The 16,936-nt window shown below is 47.8% G+C and overlaps 1 protein-coding gene across 1 annotated transcript; it reads left to right on the forward strand.

The window, feature by feature from the left end:
- The first annotated feature begins 323 nt into the window (after positions 1 to 323).
- LOC147105434 (uncharacterized) lies at positions 324 to 6,489 on the forward strand. Its single transcript, XM_086009803.1, has 2 exons — positions 324 to 403; positions 1,884 to 6,489. The coding sequence occupies exon 2, from the start codon at positions 1,994 to 1,996 to the stop codon at positions 3,629 to 3,631; it is 1,638 nt and encodes a 545-aa protein (XP_085865929.1). The 5' UTR covers positions 324 to 403; positions 1,884 to 1,993; the 3' UTR covers positions 3,632 to 6,489.
- The last annotated feature ends 10,447 nt before the right edge of the window (positions 6,490 to 16,936 follow it).

The raw sequence follows: 16,936 nt of genomic DNA on the forward strand, positions 1-16,936 counted from the left end.
GGACTGGAGAAACTCGCTGCCCTGCGGATCAGACAATCAGACGGCGCTAGTCCCGCCCCTCGGGCTCCCCGATTGGTTGGAGGACCCGCCGCCGGCTCGCTCCTCCAGCCCCGCCCACTGCGTGCCGCTAGTCCCGCCCCTCGGGCTCCCCGATTAGTTGGAGGACCCGCCGCCGGCTCGCTCCTCCAGCCCCGCCCACTGCGTGCCGCTAGTCCCGCCCCTCGGGCTCCCCGATTGGTTGGAGGACCTGCCGCCGCTTCGCTCCTCCAGCCCCGCCCCGCTCGCTCCCTATTGGTGGGAAGCTGCCGTCAATCAGGCCGCGGGCCCGGGTGACGTGTCCCCGAGGAGATCACGTGCACCGTCCAAGTGCCGCCGCTCGGTCCGGGGCCTCGTGGACTCTGAGGTTTTTCTATTTCTCTCGATTCTCTCCCGATCCACCCCGCGCCATTCTCCACCCAATCGGAGCGGAGAAAACTCACTTCGCGTCACCGATCACGACTCTGGAACCGACACCAAGGCCTTTCCCCGGAATGGCCCCGTGCCGACTCTGTCCGGCAGGATCCGAGTGCGCAGGCGCAACTCCGAGTGGGGGAGGGGGGCTGGTCTCCTCTGGGCATGCGCGGTCATTATCCTTTGTGACCGGGAGGGGACGCTGTGCCGGACTCGGCCCAAACCGCCGCTCCGTGTGCGCATGTGCAGGCTCTCGGCTGTCAATCCACCAACCGCCAGAAGAGGTCGCTGGTGAGACCATTGAAGAAAGAAAGACTTGCATTTATATAGCGCCTTTCACCACCACCGGACGCCCCAAAGTGCTTTACAGCCAATGAAGTACTTTTGCAGTGTAGTCACTGTTGTAATGTAGGAAATGCGGCAGTCAGTTAGCGCACAGCAAGCTCCCACAGACAGCAAAGTGATAATGACCAGATAATCTATCATTTTTTATGTTGATTGAGGGATAAACATTGGCTCGGACACTGGGGATAATTCCCCTGCTCTTTCCCACATTACAACAGTGACTACTTCATTGTAGTACTTCATTGGCTGTATAGAACTTTAGGATATCTGGTGGCACTATATAAATGCAAGTCTTTCTTTCCTGAAATAATGCCATGGGATCTTTTACATCCACCTGAGAGAGCAAACAGGGCCTCAATTTAACATCTCATCTGAAAGACGGCATCTCTGACAGTGCCGCACTCCCTCAGCACTGCACTGGAGTGTCAGCCTGGATTTTTGTGCTCAAGTCTCTGGAGTGGGACTATGAACCCACAACTTTCTGACTCAGAGGCGAGAGTGCTACCCACTGAGCCACTGGCTGACACTAAAGAGCAAGCAGTTCTGACGAATGGTCAACGACCTGAAACGTTAACTCTGTTTCTCTCTCCACAGATGCTGCCTGACCTGCTGAGTATTTCCAGCATTTTCTGTTTTTATTAAAGAAACGAGGGAGTGATTGCTGACAGGAAGAATGTTGGGTCGTCCTGCGCATGCGCACTTCCCTGGCGGCTGAGGCGAAACACCGACTTGCCCCCACCTGAGCCGTGCACGCGTACCAGATGTTGCGGCTCCGCATGCACGCCCGATGTTCCAACCGTGGGGTTTTGTGTGCTGAGCATTCGTGTTGCGGACTGATCGGGACAGGCGATTGTAGAGCAGGAGGGAGAGCGCGGGGGCCATGAGCACATACGCGCGACTCAGAGTCAACAGAGCACTTTCTGCAGAGCCGGGGCCTTGTGGGTATTACAGCCGCCATTACTGCTGATCCTTTCAACCAACCTGTGCAGCAGCTGGGGCCTGAAAATCAGCTTCACTGCCCCTAGGTTCGGAAAGGGGAAAATTAAACAACAGTTTGCCTCTGATCCTTTTCTGATCTCAATTTACAGGGTTATAGAAGTGGAGAAGTTACAGGCGGGAGGCTCATAACCAAACATCATGTCAAGATCTGACAGAGTCGCTGGATTCATCAGGACCTGAATATCATCGGCCTTTGCACATGGAAGGAGAGAGCAGGGATCACAATGCAGACAAACCGCACACGTGTTCAGTGTGTGGACGCGGATTCAGCCGATCGCCTGACCTGGTGAGACACGTGCACCGTCACACCGGGGAGAAACCGGGTAAAGGTGGGGACGGGGGGAATGGATTCAGTTCCCCGTCTGCATTGGAAGTTCAACGGCGCAGTCGCACCAGGGACAGTCTGTTCACCTGTTCCGTGTGTGGAAAGGGATTTGTTTGTTCATCCCACCTGCAAATACACCAGGGAGTTCACACTGATGGGAGACCATTTCAGTGTCCTGACTGTGGGAAGAGCCTTAAAAGCCCCGGGGAACTAAAGCAACACCAACTTGTCCACACTGATGAGAGACCATTTCAATGTTCTGACTGTGGGAAGAGCTTTAAAAGCGCTCAGTACCTGAAGGGACACCAGCTTGTTCACACTGATGAGAGACCATTTCAATGTTCTGACTGTGGGAAGAGCTTTAAAAGCCACAAGGTACTAAAGCTACACCAACTTGTCCACACTGATGAGAGACCATTTCAATGTTCTGACTGTGGGAAGAGCTTTAAAAGCCCCAAGGATCTAAAGCTACACCAACTTGTCCACACTGATGAGAGGCCATTTCAATGTTCTGACTGTGGGAAGAGCTTTAAAAGCCCCAAGGAACTAAAGCTACACCAACTTGTTCACACTGATGAGAGACCCTTTAAATGTTCTGACTGTGGGAAGAGCTTTAAAAGCTCCGGGGAGCTGAAGGGACACCAGCGAGTTCACACTGGAGAGAGACTCATGCAATGTTCTGAGTGTGGGAATAGTTTTAAAAGCTCCGGGGCACTCAAGAAACACCAACACCTACACACTGGGGAGAGGCCGTTCACCTGCTCCGTGTGTGGGAAGGGATTCACTGTGTCATCCAACCTGCTGGTACATCAACAAGTTCACACTGGGGAGAGACCATTCACCTGCTCTGTGTGTGGGAAGGGATTCACTCGGTCATCCCACCTGATGACACATCAGGAAGTTCACACTGACGCGAGACCCTTTAAATGTTCTGACTGTGGGAAGAGCTTTAAAAGCTCCAGGGAGCTGGAGAGACACCAGCGAGTTCACACTGGGGAGAGGCCATTCACCTGCTCCGTGTGTGGGAAGGGATTCACTCAGTTACCCAACCTGCTGACACATCAGCGAGTTCACACTGATGAGAGGCCCTTTAAATGTTCTGCCTGTGGGAAGAGCTTTAAAAGCTCCGGGGATCTGAAGAGACACCAATACCTACACACTGGGGAGAGGCTGTTCACCTGCTCCGTGTGTGGGAAGGGATTCGCTCGGTCCTCCTACCTGCTGGTACACCAGCGAGTTCACACTGACGAGAGGCCCTTTAAATGTTCTGACTGTGGGAAGAGTTTTAGAAGCTCCCGGCAGCTCAAGAGACACCAACATGTACACACTGGGGAGAGGCCGTTCACTTGCTCCGTGTGTGGGAAGGGATTCACTCAGTCATCCAACCTGCTGACTCATCAGCGAGTTCACACTGACGAGAGGCCCTTTAAATGTTCTGACTGTGGGAAGAGCTTTAAAAACTCCGGGGAGTTGAAGAGACACCAGCGGCTTCACACTGATCATAGAATCTAACAGCACAGAAGGAGGTGATTCGGCCCATCGTGTCTTTGAAAGCTGTCCAATTTAGTCCCACACCCCAGCTTTATCCCCAAAACTCTGCAAACTAGTCCTCTGCAAGGACTCATCCAATTACTGTTTGAAAGTTCCTGTGGAACCTGATTCCAGCATCCTTTCAGATGGTGCGTTCCAGATCTGAACAACCCTCTGTATGAAAACAATTCTCCTCATTTCCCCTCTAGTTCTTTTAGTAACTATTTTAAATCTGTGACCTTTGGTTACCGACCCACTTGCCAGAGTGAACAGTTTCTCTCTACTTGCTCGATCAAAATCCCTCATCATTTTGAACATCTCTATTAGGTCTCCTCTTAACCTTCTCTGCTCTAAGGGGAACAACCCCAGCTTCTCCAATCTCTCCACATAACTGAAGTCTCTCATCCCTGGTACCATCCTGGTCAACCTCCTCTGCACCCTCTCCAAGGCCTTGACATCCTTCCTAAAGTGTGGTGCCCAGAACTGTACACAAGACTCCAGCTGAGGCCAAAACCCTGCAGCTGTACAAAACCCTGGTTAGACCACACCTGGAGCACTGTGAGCAGTTCTGGGCATCACACCTTAGGAAGGATATATTGGCCTTGGAGGGAGTGCAGCGTAGGTTTACCAGAATGATACCCAGACTTCAAGGGTTAAGTTACGAGGAGGGATTACACAAATTAGGGTTGTATTCCCTGGAATTTAGAAAGTTAAGAGGTCATCTGATCGAAGTTTTTAGGATATTAAGGGGAACAGATAGGGTAGATAGAGAGAAACTATTTCCGCTGGTTGGGGATTCTAGGACTGGGGGCATAGTCTAAAAATTAGAGCCAGACCTTTCAGGAGTGAAATTAGGAAACACTTCTACACACAAAGGGTGGTAGAAGTTTGGAACTCTCTTCCGCAAACAGCAATTGATGCTCGATCAATTGTTAATTTTCAATCTGAGATTGATAGGTTTTTGTTAACCAAAGGTATTAAGGGATATGGGCCAAAGGCGGGTGTATGGAGTTAGGTCACAGAGCAGCCATGATCTCATTGAATGGTGGAACAGGCTCGAGGGGCTGAATGGCCTCCTCCTGTCCTATTTTCCTAACTAGTGATTTGTAAAGGTTTAGTGTAACTTCCTTGCTTTTGTATTCAATGGCACTATTTACTAAGCCAAGTATCCCATACGCTTTCTGAACCGCCTCACCAACTTGGCGTGGCACTTTCAAAGACTTGTGAATATGGACCCCCAGGTCCCTCTGCTCTTGCACCCCCTTAAAATAGTCCCATTTAGATTATACGGCCTCTCCCTGTTGTTTCTCCCAAAGTGCATCACTTCACACTTATCCTCATTTAATGTCACCTGCCTTGTGTCTGCTCATTTCACAGTCTGTCTCTGTCCTTCTGAAGTCTGCTACTACTACACTCACAAAACTTGGCAACATAGTAAATAGTATCATCCGTAAACTTTGAAATTGTTCACCTATACCCAAGTCCAGGTCAGTTATATATAACAAGAAAAGCAATGGTCCTAATTCCGACCCCTGGGGGAGCCCACTGCACACTTCACTCCAGTCAGAAAAACATCCCTCAGCATTGCTCACTGCCTCCTCCCTTAGCCAATTATATACCCAAATTACCATCAGCCCTTTAATTCCCTCTGCTTCTATTTTCAGAGTAAGTCTCTTATGTGATATTTTATCAAATGCCTTTTGAAAGTCCATATATACAACATCTGCTGCACTACCTTCATCAACCCTCTGTTACTTCATCAGAGAACTCAATCAGGTTATTCACACACAATTTACCTTTAATAAATCCATCCTGGCTGCCCCTTATTAATCCATGCTTCTCCAAGTGAGAATTAATTTTGTCCTTGACAATGGCCTCTAGTCGTTCACCCACCACTGTAGGGGCCGCAAAATCCCCTCAGCCCCCGAAAATTGGGAAATATTAATCCACATCGTGGACGAAGACTTTTGTGATTTAAATTGTCTCTGGGTTGGACAATGTTTTAAAACATACCCAGAACTGCAAAAGGCTGCGTTAAAAAGCTCGTAAGTTGGGCAGCACTTGCACACTGGAATCAAAGAACTTTGTGAAAATCGCACACTTTAAGATTGTACATTTTATTAAAAGATGTACTCTTGAGTTTTGGACTGTTTAAATTGCCCAGGGCATAAAAATGGCTGAACAGACCTCATGGAAACAGAATTTTAAAAGGCAGCAGAAAAGGACAGACAGGCTGTTAGCATATGAAAAGCTCAGCACTGCCCTGTAGTAAGTTTGAATGGAGCCCGAGCTGTCAGTCACCCTGTGGTATTGGGCGGGTCCGGTAACCTACAAGCTGCTTGTTTACACTGGGGAGTAGCCCGTTTGAATCAGCCAATCATCGGACAGCAAGCACAATGGTTGTTTACACACATCCATTCACTGAAATTGACTCTACTACGTGATGTCTCCATGTATGAATGGAGGAAGTTAAAAGCCCTTCTCTTGTGTATTCGGACTTTTTGACGCGAAATTGCGCACGGACCTTTTCGGCACGAAAACAGCAGGGACTCCCAGGGTATAAAGATTAAGCCCAGGAAGTCCTCTGCCCCTTTTTTGTCTCTTTTACTCTTTGGACTGCAGGTGAGCAAGGCTTTAACCCACTTGCAAGACAACCTAGTGAGAAGTAATGGGGTGGTAATTTAAGGGAAATGTTGCTAAGATTGTAAGGTTAACATTGTAGCCATTTATCCCTCGTTTTGGCATCTGCCTTCCCCTGTTAAGCAATTTTACCGTGATTACTTTGATGGTGTGGTGTAGTTTCTTTAGTTTTAATAAAATTTGACTTTCTTGCATCCAAACCATTTGTCCGTTTTTAATATATCATTAATTATATGTAACCCCTTCACGGTTCTCTAGATAAATGTGAGATGTGGTCTCTGTTGTAGATAGTATTCTATAGTCCAGTAAGGAGATCACTACTACAATGGCTTAATTCTAATTATCTTACTTTATAATTTTAACGTCAGACAGTATAAGAAGATTACGGGTCAATGACCTAAATTAGACATTTGCATACATTGGAATGAATCTAGACATAATAAACATATACATTCTCCATTTATATGGATTCAAAGGAGAATCTGTCCCTGTGTCCAAATTCGAGTGCACTCTTTCGTTGGCGCGCTTAAGTTAGAGCTCATGGTATGTATAATGTCTGCAAGACTTATGACTCCGAACCCCTTCGTTGAATTCTCTTCACGATCACTGAATCCCACTTTGAGTTCTGGATGCAGAGCTACTAATACGAAGGGCGGCGGCCGAGTTTGGAAGCCCGGGACGGGATGCGGCAGCCATTTGCCTCCTGAGCCCTCTTTTCAGAGCTCCTGCCCTCTTTTCTTCCAGTCGCTCGCTTTCCCCGCTCGAAAACCCCGACTCCACCCCTTCCTCCTGGGGTTTCTGCCTGGAGACTGCCCAGCCTCACTGTCTGCAACAGTTGATACTGGTGCAGAATTATGGAAAGTATGCTCTTCATCACATTGTGTCCTTAAAAGTTCTTGCCGTACCTTCACATGGGCAACTTTAACCCAGGGATTTATAACAATGATAATACAGTGTCTAAGTTAAAGATTGATAACCATACTTAGTGTACATAACATTTCCAGTGGGTATTACACGCCTCCCCTACCAAATATAGGCATGTCCCCATGACTAATGAACTTTACACATAAGTGGTTGCATGCTTCCCAACCATGTATAAAGGGAGGTAACATATCGAACCGTAGGGGCTATCATTACACTTGGCACTCCTAGTGTACTGTATGTCAATCTTTCAGGAACCTTCTTAACTCGCTGTGAGCTCCTTATTTCGGATACCCAGTCTTCAGCTCCTTCAACTACATTGGAGGCATTGGTTCCTTTGTTATCATGCCTTTCAGTCTCTTTTATCTCCTTCTTGGAAGCATCTGGTTCTTCCCAGACCATGTCCAAGTCTGAGCTAAATTGTTCAGACAATTCATCCAGATTCTGTCTTATGCGTCTTTCTGGGAGGTCGTACCTGTGGTGATTATTCTTGTTTTATAAGAAACATTGTAATTGGTTGCCTGTTTCCTGCCTTGAGATATATGCTGTAAACTCATTGGTAGTTGATGTCATGTGATTTGTGGTGGCCATCTTAAATTCAGTTCTCTACAGCCTTGGTTGGGACTGGGTGTTGAAGATGTGCTGCTGGGTTTTTAAGGTTAATAAAGCCTAGATTTAGAAAGGCAAATCTATTCTTTATTTCAGTACCATAGATCCCATTCTTCATCTTCCGACTCATCAGGTTCCTCATGATCCACACACTGTGTCATGGGTTTTCTGTCTTCTGGAACAAAGTTTTCCTGGTTTCTCGTTTTTTTTCTTCTTCTTCTCTACAGGGTTCTCCTACTAGGTGTCGGCTCATTATCCGCTGGCGGATCCAGACGCACTTGCTGTCCCAATGGCAGGATATGATTCCGGTGCAGTATTTTTATGGGTCCATTCCCACCTGCAGGTTTTAGCCGAAACACAGGTAGTTGTGACATTTGACTTTCAACAATGTAAGGTGTAGAAGCCCAGCGGTCTGCTAACTTATGTTTCCCTTGAAGTCCTAGGTTCCGTATGAGAACTCAGTCACCAGGCATGAGTTGGGAAAAACGGATCTTCTGGTCATAGCTCTGCTTATTTCCTTTATTCTGTTTGGCAGAAACAGACTCAGCAAGTTCATAAGCAGCTCGCAATTCCTTTCTCATGTCAGATACATACTTGAGGTAAGTTCTCTGTGATGTGCCATCACTGGACACTCCGAAACACAAATCCACCGGCATCCTCGCTTCACGTCCAAACATGAGGTAGTACGGTGAAAAACCAGTAGCGTCATTTCAGGTACAATTATAAGAATGAACAAGATGTCCAATGTGCCGACTCCACTTGTTCTTTCGCTTTGAATCCAGCATTCCAAGCATGTCTAACAAAGTACGGTTAAACCGTTCAGGTTGAGGATCTCCCTGAGGATGGTATGGAGTTGTTCTTGACTTCTCAATCCCGAGCATGGACAACAACTCATGTATAAGTCTACTTTCAAAGTCTCTACCTTGATCACTGTGTATTCGCTTTGGCAGTCCATAGTGGATGAAGTATTTCCCCCACAACACTTTGGCAATGGTGGATGCTTTCTGATCCTTTGTGGGAAAAGCTTGGGCATAGCGAGTATAATGATCTGTAATGACCAAGACATTTGCGGTATTGCTGGAATGGGGTTCGATGGACAGAAAATCCATACAGACAAGGTCTAGAGGTCCATCACTTTGCATGTGAAACAGAGGAGCAACTCTTTTAGGTAAAGTCTTTCTCTGGACACAGCGTGCACAGGACTTGCAGAACTCCTCAACCGCAGACTTCATACGCGGCCAATAGAATCTGTCCTTGGCCAACCCATAGGTCTTATCTACTCCCAGATGACCTGCGTCATCATGCAGAGACTTCATCACTATTTCCCTGTACTTTTCAGGCAGGACCAACTGCGAATGACATGGTTTAGTGGGTGGGTGAGTGATTCTACACAACACTCCCTCTTTAATTTCCAAGTGGTCCCATTCTCTTAGGAGCAGACGACAGTCAGGGGCCTAGAAATTCGGGTGGGTTAGGGCCCAATTAGGGGCGTTAGAGTGGCTTGCGCCGGCGGTATCGCTGCGCCCGAAATTGTGATGGGCCCTAACATCGGCATTACCCAGTAGCGCTGCGCCGGCACCGATGACGTCATCGGTGTGCGCAGCGCCCCGGTTGCCATGGTATTCCGGCCCGATGGCCAAATTCAGTTGCGGCCGCCTCGCCCGTGGCAGCCGCAAACAACGATTGTGGAACGGGATGTTGCAGCACCGTAAGGCCGGCGCATAAAGGTGGAGCGGCGGCCGGCCGCTTTCCCGGCGGCCGCCTGCCCGCACCTCCCTCCCCGGACTCCTGCACCACCCCCCCCGCGGCACTGATGTGTGTGTCCCGCGAGCCCGACACTTCTCCGAGGTGCCGGGCTCATTTGTTGGGGGAATCCACCAGTCAGCTGTCGGCTGCAGGCAGCTCCTCCTTAAGAGAAGGAGGAGGCCTGCAGTACCCCAGCCTGCCGCACCGCATCGGGTGCCGCAGCGGGGGATTAGCGCCTGAAACCTGCATTCAACGCCCATAGAGAGGCGCTAAAACCCTCCATTAGCGCCCGCCGCCGTCTGGGCCCGGGGCAACTGAATTTTAGGCGGGCACAGCGGCAATTATGGCGGGCGCAAAATTTTGGGCACTAAAGCCCTGGCGGACCCAAACCGAATTTCTAGGCCAGGATGTTTTGATTTGTCGATCTGTGTAATATCACCCAGACGGAGAGCTGAAAACACCTCATGAATACAGGGATCCTCCTGTTGTGCTTTGGATATTTCAGATGAACACAACATGGGTAAGTTTTGTACATCCAAACTGGAAAGGTTGCAAAATGCCTGGGGAACAGCATGCATTGACGCTCCCAAGTGGTCAATCTCTCGGGCATGAAATGAATTCTTTGGTCCAGATACCACGGACATCTGACACATTACTTTCACATCTGCTGAAGCAACATCTTTCCACTCTGGTTTCTGGTAGTGTGGGCGATGAGACAGAGCATCTGCGTCAATGTTCTGGTTCCCAGGTCTGTACCTGAGACTAAAGTCGTAAGCAGATAGTGCAGCAAGCCAGCGGTGGCCGGTGGCATCAAGTTTTGCCGAAGTCAACACATAGGTTAATGGATTATTGTCTGTCCTCACTTCAAACTTCGCTCCATACAGATAATCCTGCAGCTTATCCACCACCCCCCACTTCAACGCCAAGAATTCTAGCTTATGAGCTGGGTAGTTACGCTCTGATGGCGTAAGACTGCGACTGATGAACGCTACAGGTCTCAGCCCTGCTCCTTGGTCCTGATACAACACACCACCCAACCCTTCTTGACTGGCATCCACGTGTAGCACATATGGCAGCTGTGGGTTTGCAAAAGCCAACACGGGGGCTTGAGTAAGACTTTGCTTTAAGGTGTGGAAGGCCTCTTCGCATTTCTCATCCCATCTAACACCAAAAGGCTCAGAGGGTTTGAAGTAGTCCTTGTTCTCTTTACCTTTAGCCTTTTTCTTCCTCTCGGCTGATGGGAGGTAACCAGCCAGCAGCTGATTCAGAGGATGGGCCACTTTGGAGTAATCCTGCACAAAGCGCCTGCAATATCCGCAGAACCCAAGAAATGACCGCAAGGCAGTCACTGTGTTCGTGTTGGGCCATGTGGTAACAGCTTCGATCTTGGATGGATCTGTGGCTACTCCATCCTGTGATACAATATGCCCCACATAGGACACGGATGTTTGGCAAAACTGACACTTGTCCAATGATAGCTTGAGACCTTCATCCTCCAGGCGACCAAGCACTTTCAGCAACCGAGCTTCGTGTTCTTCAAGGGTTGCCCCAAACACAATGATATCATCCAAGTACACCAATACTTCAAGCAAGTTCATGTCCCCAACTGTTTGTTCTATTATTCTTGGAAAAGTTGCTGGAGCGCCTGAAACTCCCTGTGGCATCCTTTCAAATTGGTAGAACCCAACTGGACATATAAAGGCTGTCTTTTCTTTGTCCGATTCACTCATCGGTATTTGGTAGTATCCACTTCTGAGATCCAACACACTGAACCACTTGCTTCCATTAAGACAAGCCAGTGCATCCTCAATTCTTGGAACGGTGTATTGGTCGGGAATAGTACATCTGTTAAGCGTCCTAAAGTCCACACACATCCGAAACTTTCCGTTCTTTTTCCTCACCACCACTATAGGAGATGCATAAGGACTCCTGGACTCGGTAATGATCTCAGCTTCTTTTAACTGCGACAGGTGCTGTCTCACTGCTTCGATGTCAGCTGGTGCCAGCCGTCGCGACCTCTCCCGAAAGGGTTTATCCTCGGTAATTCTGATAGAATGGCGAGTACTCTTACTACAACCAACATCAAACTCATGAGTAGAGAAAACTTCTCTCCGCTCCATCATCTTCCTGACTAATCGGTCCTTCCATTCTTTAGGAATGAATGAATCTCCAAAGTTGAAGGAGGAGGGTGTCAGATCTCCGGTTGAGTTAACTTTGGACTCTTCCTTCACATGTGACGACAGTACATTTACAGGAAACAGATGCGCAATCGGCATTCCTTTCCTCAATGTGATTCCTTTGCCTGACATGTTCCTCACGGTCACTGTAACTCTCCTTGACATCACAGCTGTCGGGGTCTGCACCTCTGGTCTCACCAGAAGCTCATCTGGAAACCGTGACTCTTCTGCAGGATCATCAGGTGACTCTATCAGAATGGCTTCAGTACCTGGCGTTCCAGGGAATTTTGGTATCCCAGGGATTCTAGCCACTCTTCCAGGACGCAGGATGATAGGTGTGGCTCGAATGTACCACACAGTTCCTCTTTTGCTATCATCTACATCGGAAGAAAGTTCAGGCAGTTTCTCAAAAGCCTTTTTGAAAACAGGGTGAATGTGTCTGGTGCTCAAGAAGTTTTCACCTCCCTGCTCTTTGCAGCTTGTCAGGAGTCGTCTCACTATGGGTGTATTACTGCCAACCAGTATGGAAACCTCACCTTTCACCATGGGGTCAGGGCAAACCAACACAAGTGCATCAATGGTCTCAGTGGTCCCTACATCAGCTTCCAAGAACTCCAACCTCAGCGACAAATAGCCATCATATGGGTAATCAGCAGGACTAAGGCCCCAGATCTGCAGAAGACTGATTGGGGTTAACGGCAAATGCGTCAGGTATCGGTCATAGAAGGATCTGTACAGTATGGTAACCTGAGAACCCGTGTCGAGGATAGCTTTAGTATAAATGCCTTCAATCTGTATTGATACAGCAGAACTCGGCCCTACTAAACCTTCAGGTATGATGTCTTTCATATCCCCTCGTCTATTATTGCACTTAGCGGAACGTGTCTTAACTACAGGGACAGAAGGCCATTCCGTTACTGTGCCCCTTTGTAGTTTCCCGACTTCTTGGTAAGTTTTATGAGACGGTCATTTACTTTTTTTACATTTTCCTCACCTCTACATTCTCGCTTGAAATGTCCATCCTTTCCACAGTTATAACAAAAGACTCCAGGTCTATCTCCTTCATGGGGATATCCTTCAGAGGAATCATTCATTTTGCTGTTAGACTTCACAGGGTGTTCAACCCTTTGCACCCGTGCGTCATCCCATTCTGTGTTGGGCTTAGACCGAAAATATGCCATCTCTGCTCTCATGACATTTATTTCCTTCTTCAGCTGTTCCATCTCAGGGTTGACATCACCCTTAGGAGTAGGAACTGTAACAGGAGTCACAAGCTTGGACATCACAGCACTCTTTGCTACATTCCGGGCCTGAAGCATATCCTCCTCCTCTCTGACTTCCCTTAGCAGCTCAGTGAAGGTAGGTGGATCTCGCAACTTATGGGTCATGCGTATGCGAAGAGCAGTCACGTCTTCGAGCAATGCACCTCGCACAACCTGTTCAATGCGGAACCGATTCATTTCAGGCAACTCAATCCCTCTTTTCCGTAACATACAATGCAGCAGTTTGTCTATTCTCAGCAGATAACTGGACAGCTTCTCTCCCTCACACTGGAATGTGCTTCTGAATCTGACCATCAAATCTGAAATGGTTTCAGTAGTTCCAAAGGCAGTTTCTAGAGCCTGCATGTAGTCAAAGGAAGTAGCAGAGGTGTTCTGCGCCTTTAAGAATCTTGCAATGTCAGCAGCAGGACCCTTAAGGCTTTCTACTATTCTCTGCCTCTTCACATTGTCACTGCACTGCCATTCCTCTAGCAGAGGCAGGGTCTGCTCAGCCCAGGCGTCGTACTCCTCTTCCCCACTGGGAGTTGGTCTCAATCCTGAGAACATACGGAGCTTACGGTATCCCTGAGCCTCGAAGGGCAGATTGGTGCATTTATCCACCAGAGAACTAATGGCACTGACCAACTGAGTGTTCATATCCAGGGCCGAAGGACCTATCAGACCTTTGACATCAGCAACAGTCTTTCCTTCTTGTCTCAAGAATGACAACAACTTGGTCTGAAACCCTTCTTCTTCCTTAGTAGTAATAGGGACAAACTGAACTGGCCAGGGACCAGCCTCTTCAGAAAGCCCAACTGCCTCAGGTAAACCATAACCTCTCAGGTTCTCTGATGTCTGGATCAACACAAACTGCTTCTTGGTAGCTGTATCCAAGCAGCGCTCAACTATCCTAACCTTTCCAAAGGCTTTGACACAATTCAGAGCCCTTAGCAAGACATCATCAGGGTCATCGTTAGCAACACCATTCAGCACAATGGCATGGGTCGTAGCTATCTGCTTCCGTTTGCACCAAGCTTCAACCTCAATAACATCCATCTTTTATGCTCAAACAGCCCAGTAGAAACCACAAACCACTCTCTTAGCAATGAGCATTCAATACTGTTAGTTTACTGACATAAATAGACCACAATCCCGGACGAGCCCCCAAAATGTAACCCCTTCACGGTTCTCTAGATATATGTGAGATGTGGTCTCTGTTGTAGACAGTATTCTATAGTCCAGTAAGGAGATCACTACTACAATGGCTTAATTCTAAGGATCTTACTTTATAGTTTTAATGTCAGTATAAGAAGATTACGGGTCAATGACCTAAATTAGACATTTGCATACATTGGAATGAATCTAGACATAATAAACATACATTCTCCATTTATATGGATTCAAAGGAGAATCTGTCCCTGTGTCCAAATTCGAGTGCACTCTTTCGTTGGTGCACTTAAGTTGGAGCTCATGGTATGTATAATATCTGCAAGACTTACGACTCCGAACCCCTTCGTTGAATTCTCTTCACGATCACTGAATCCCACTTTGAGTTCTGGATGCAGAGCTACTAATACGAAGGGCGGCGGCCGAGTTTGGAAGCCCGGGACGGGATGCGGCAGCCATTTGCCCCTGAGCACTCTTTTCAGAGCTCCTGCCCTCTTCTCTTCCAGTCGCTCGCTTTTCCCGCTCGAAAACCCCGACTCCACCCCTTCCTCCTGGGGTTTCTGCCTGGAGACTGCCCAGCCTCACCGTCTGCAACAGTTGATACTGGTGCAGAATTATGGAAAGTCTGCTCTTAGTCACATTGTGTCCTTAAAAGTTCTTGCCGTACCTTCACATGGGCAACTTTACCCCAGGGATTTATAACAATAATAATAGTGTCTAAGTTAAAGATTGATAACCATACTTAGCGTACATAACATTTCCAGTGGGTATTACATATAAGTTCCTCCAGTCAGAACTGGAGGGGGGGGTTTAGCGATTCAAAACCGCTGATTGGAATTGGTCACAGTGCAGTGGCAAAGGCTGCCTGACCAGGTAAATTACCGTAAACCAGGTAAAGGATGCTCAGCTACACCACTGACATTAGACTGATTGGCCTGTAGTTACCAGGTTTATCCCTCTCCCCTTTTTTTAAACAGGGTGTAACATTTGCAATCCTCCAGTCCTCTGGCACCACTCCCATATATCTGAGGGAGATTGAAAGATTGTGGTCGGAGCTTCTGCTATCTCCACCCTAGCTTCCCTCTGCAATCTAGGATGCATCCACCTGGACTGGGTGACTTGTTAACTTTGAGTGATGACAACCTATTTAGCACCTCCTTTCTATCCATTTTTATCCAATTTCTCTACTTCCCCCTCCTCTACTGCGACATTAACTTCATCCTCTGCTTTTGTGAAGACAGATGCTAAGTACTCATTCAGTACCTCAGCCACGCCCTCTGCCTCCGTATGATGAGCTCCTATTTGGTCCCTAATCGGCCCCACCATTCCTTTAACTATCCTTTTACTTTTCAGATGTTTAGAAAAGATTTTTCGGTTCCCTTTTACATTACCCACTAATCTTTTCTTGTCTTCTCTCCCTTATGCCAGCTGTGGCTCAGTGGGCAGCACACTTGCTCTCTGAGTCAGAAGGTTGTGGGTTCTTAGTTCCACTCCAGGGACTTGAGCACATAAAGCTAGGCTGACACTCCAGTGCAGTGCTGAGGGAGTGCTGCACTGTTTCTGATGAGACTTTAAACTGAGGCCCCGTCTGCTCTCTCAGGTGGATGTAAAAGATCCCATGGCACTCTTTTGAAGAAGAGTTGGGGAGTTATCCCCGGTGTCCCGGCCAATATTTATCCCTCAACCAACATAACAAAAACAGATTACCTGGTTATTATCACAATGCTGTTTGTGGGAGCTTGCTGAGCACAAATTGGCTGCCGTGCTTCCCACATTACAACAATGACTCCACTTCAAAAGTACTTCATTGGCTGGAAAATGCTTTGAGATGTCTGGTGGTAGTGAAAGACGCTATATCAATGCAAGTCTTTCTTTCATATATCCTTTTTCAATTTCCCCCCACTCTCTGTATTCTCCTGGTTTTTGACTGCATTCTATACCTGACATTTGTCGTAAACCTCCTTTTTCTGTTTTATTCTAACATCTACATCCTTTGTCATCCAGGGAGCTTGAGCTTTGGACGCCCCATCTTTCCTCCTTATGGGAATATGCTTGGTTTGTACCTGGTGTCAAATTTTGTTTTATAACGCTCCCGTGAAGCACGTTGGGACATTTTACTACATTAAATACGTTCTATAAAAACAAATCGTTGTTATTGTCTGAAACTAACAAATTCCACAGAGGAAAAATAACAGTATTTTTACTCCCAAATATTAAATATTTTGTTCCACGAGATTTATCTGCTTTTATTGATGAATTTAAAAAGTCTCTATTAAAACCTGGGCCAGTGTGTTGTGAGACAAAGGGCTAGAATTTCAGTTGCTTGCGCCAGCAGTTAGCGCCTTAAGAGAAGTGAATTTCGGGCGCTATGCGTGTAGCGCCCGGGCGCAGCGCAGTTTGCGCCTCGCCCCAAATTAAGTTGGCTGTTAGCGCCGGCACAAAGTTTAGCGCCCGCCCGGATGCGCGCGCAGAAAATGACGTCACATCCTCGTGCAACGCCCTTTGGCCGCCCCGATTCCAAACTTCAGTCAGACCGCCCCATTGTGCGGCTGGCGGCCGGAGCGTTTGAAAAAAGGAACGCAACACAACCAGCGCGGGCCCCGGGGGGCGCAAATTAAAGGGGACGTACCCTCCAGTATAAAGGCCAGCCATTTTTCAGCAAACACTCTTGTGCAACGCATTTCTGGACACACAACAAGGAGGATAGCTAACTGGTTTCAAGCAGCAACAGCTCAGGTATTTTTGGACTCAGGCCAGAGCGCTGC

Source organism: Somniosus microcephalus, chromosome 17 (genome assembly GCF_052327205.1).
Source record: "Somniosus microcephalus isolate GS21.2 chromosome 17, FLI_Smic_1.0, whole genome shotgun sequence".
Classification (NCBI taxonomy): Eukaryota; Metazoa; Chordata; class Chondrichthyes; order Squaliformes; family Somniosidae; genus Somniosus; species Somniosus microcephalus.

What these genes read in the sequence shown, in the direction of transcription:
- LOC147105434 (XM_086009803.1), top strand. Translation starts at nt 1,994, where the DNA reads ATGGAAGGAGAGAGCAGGGATCACAATGCAGACAAACCGCACACGTGT.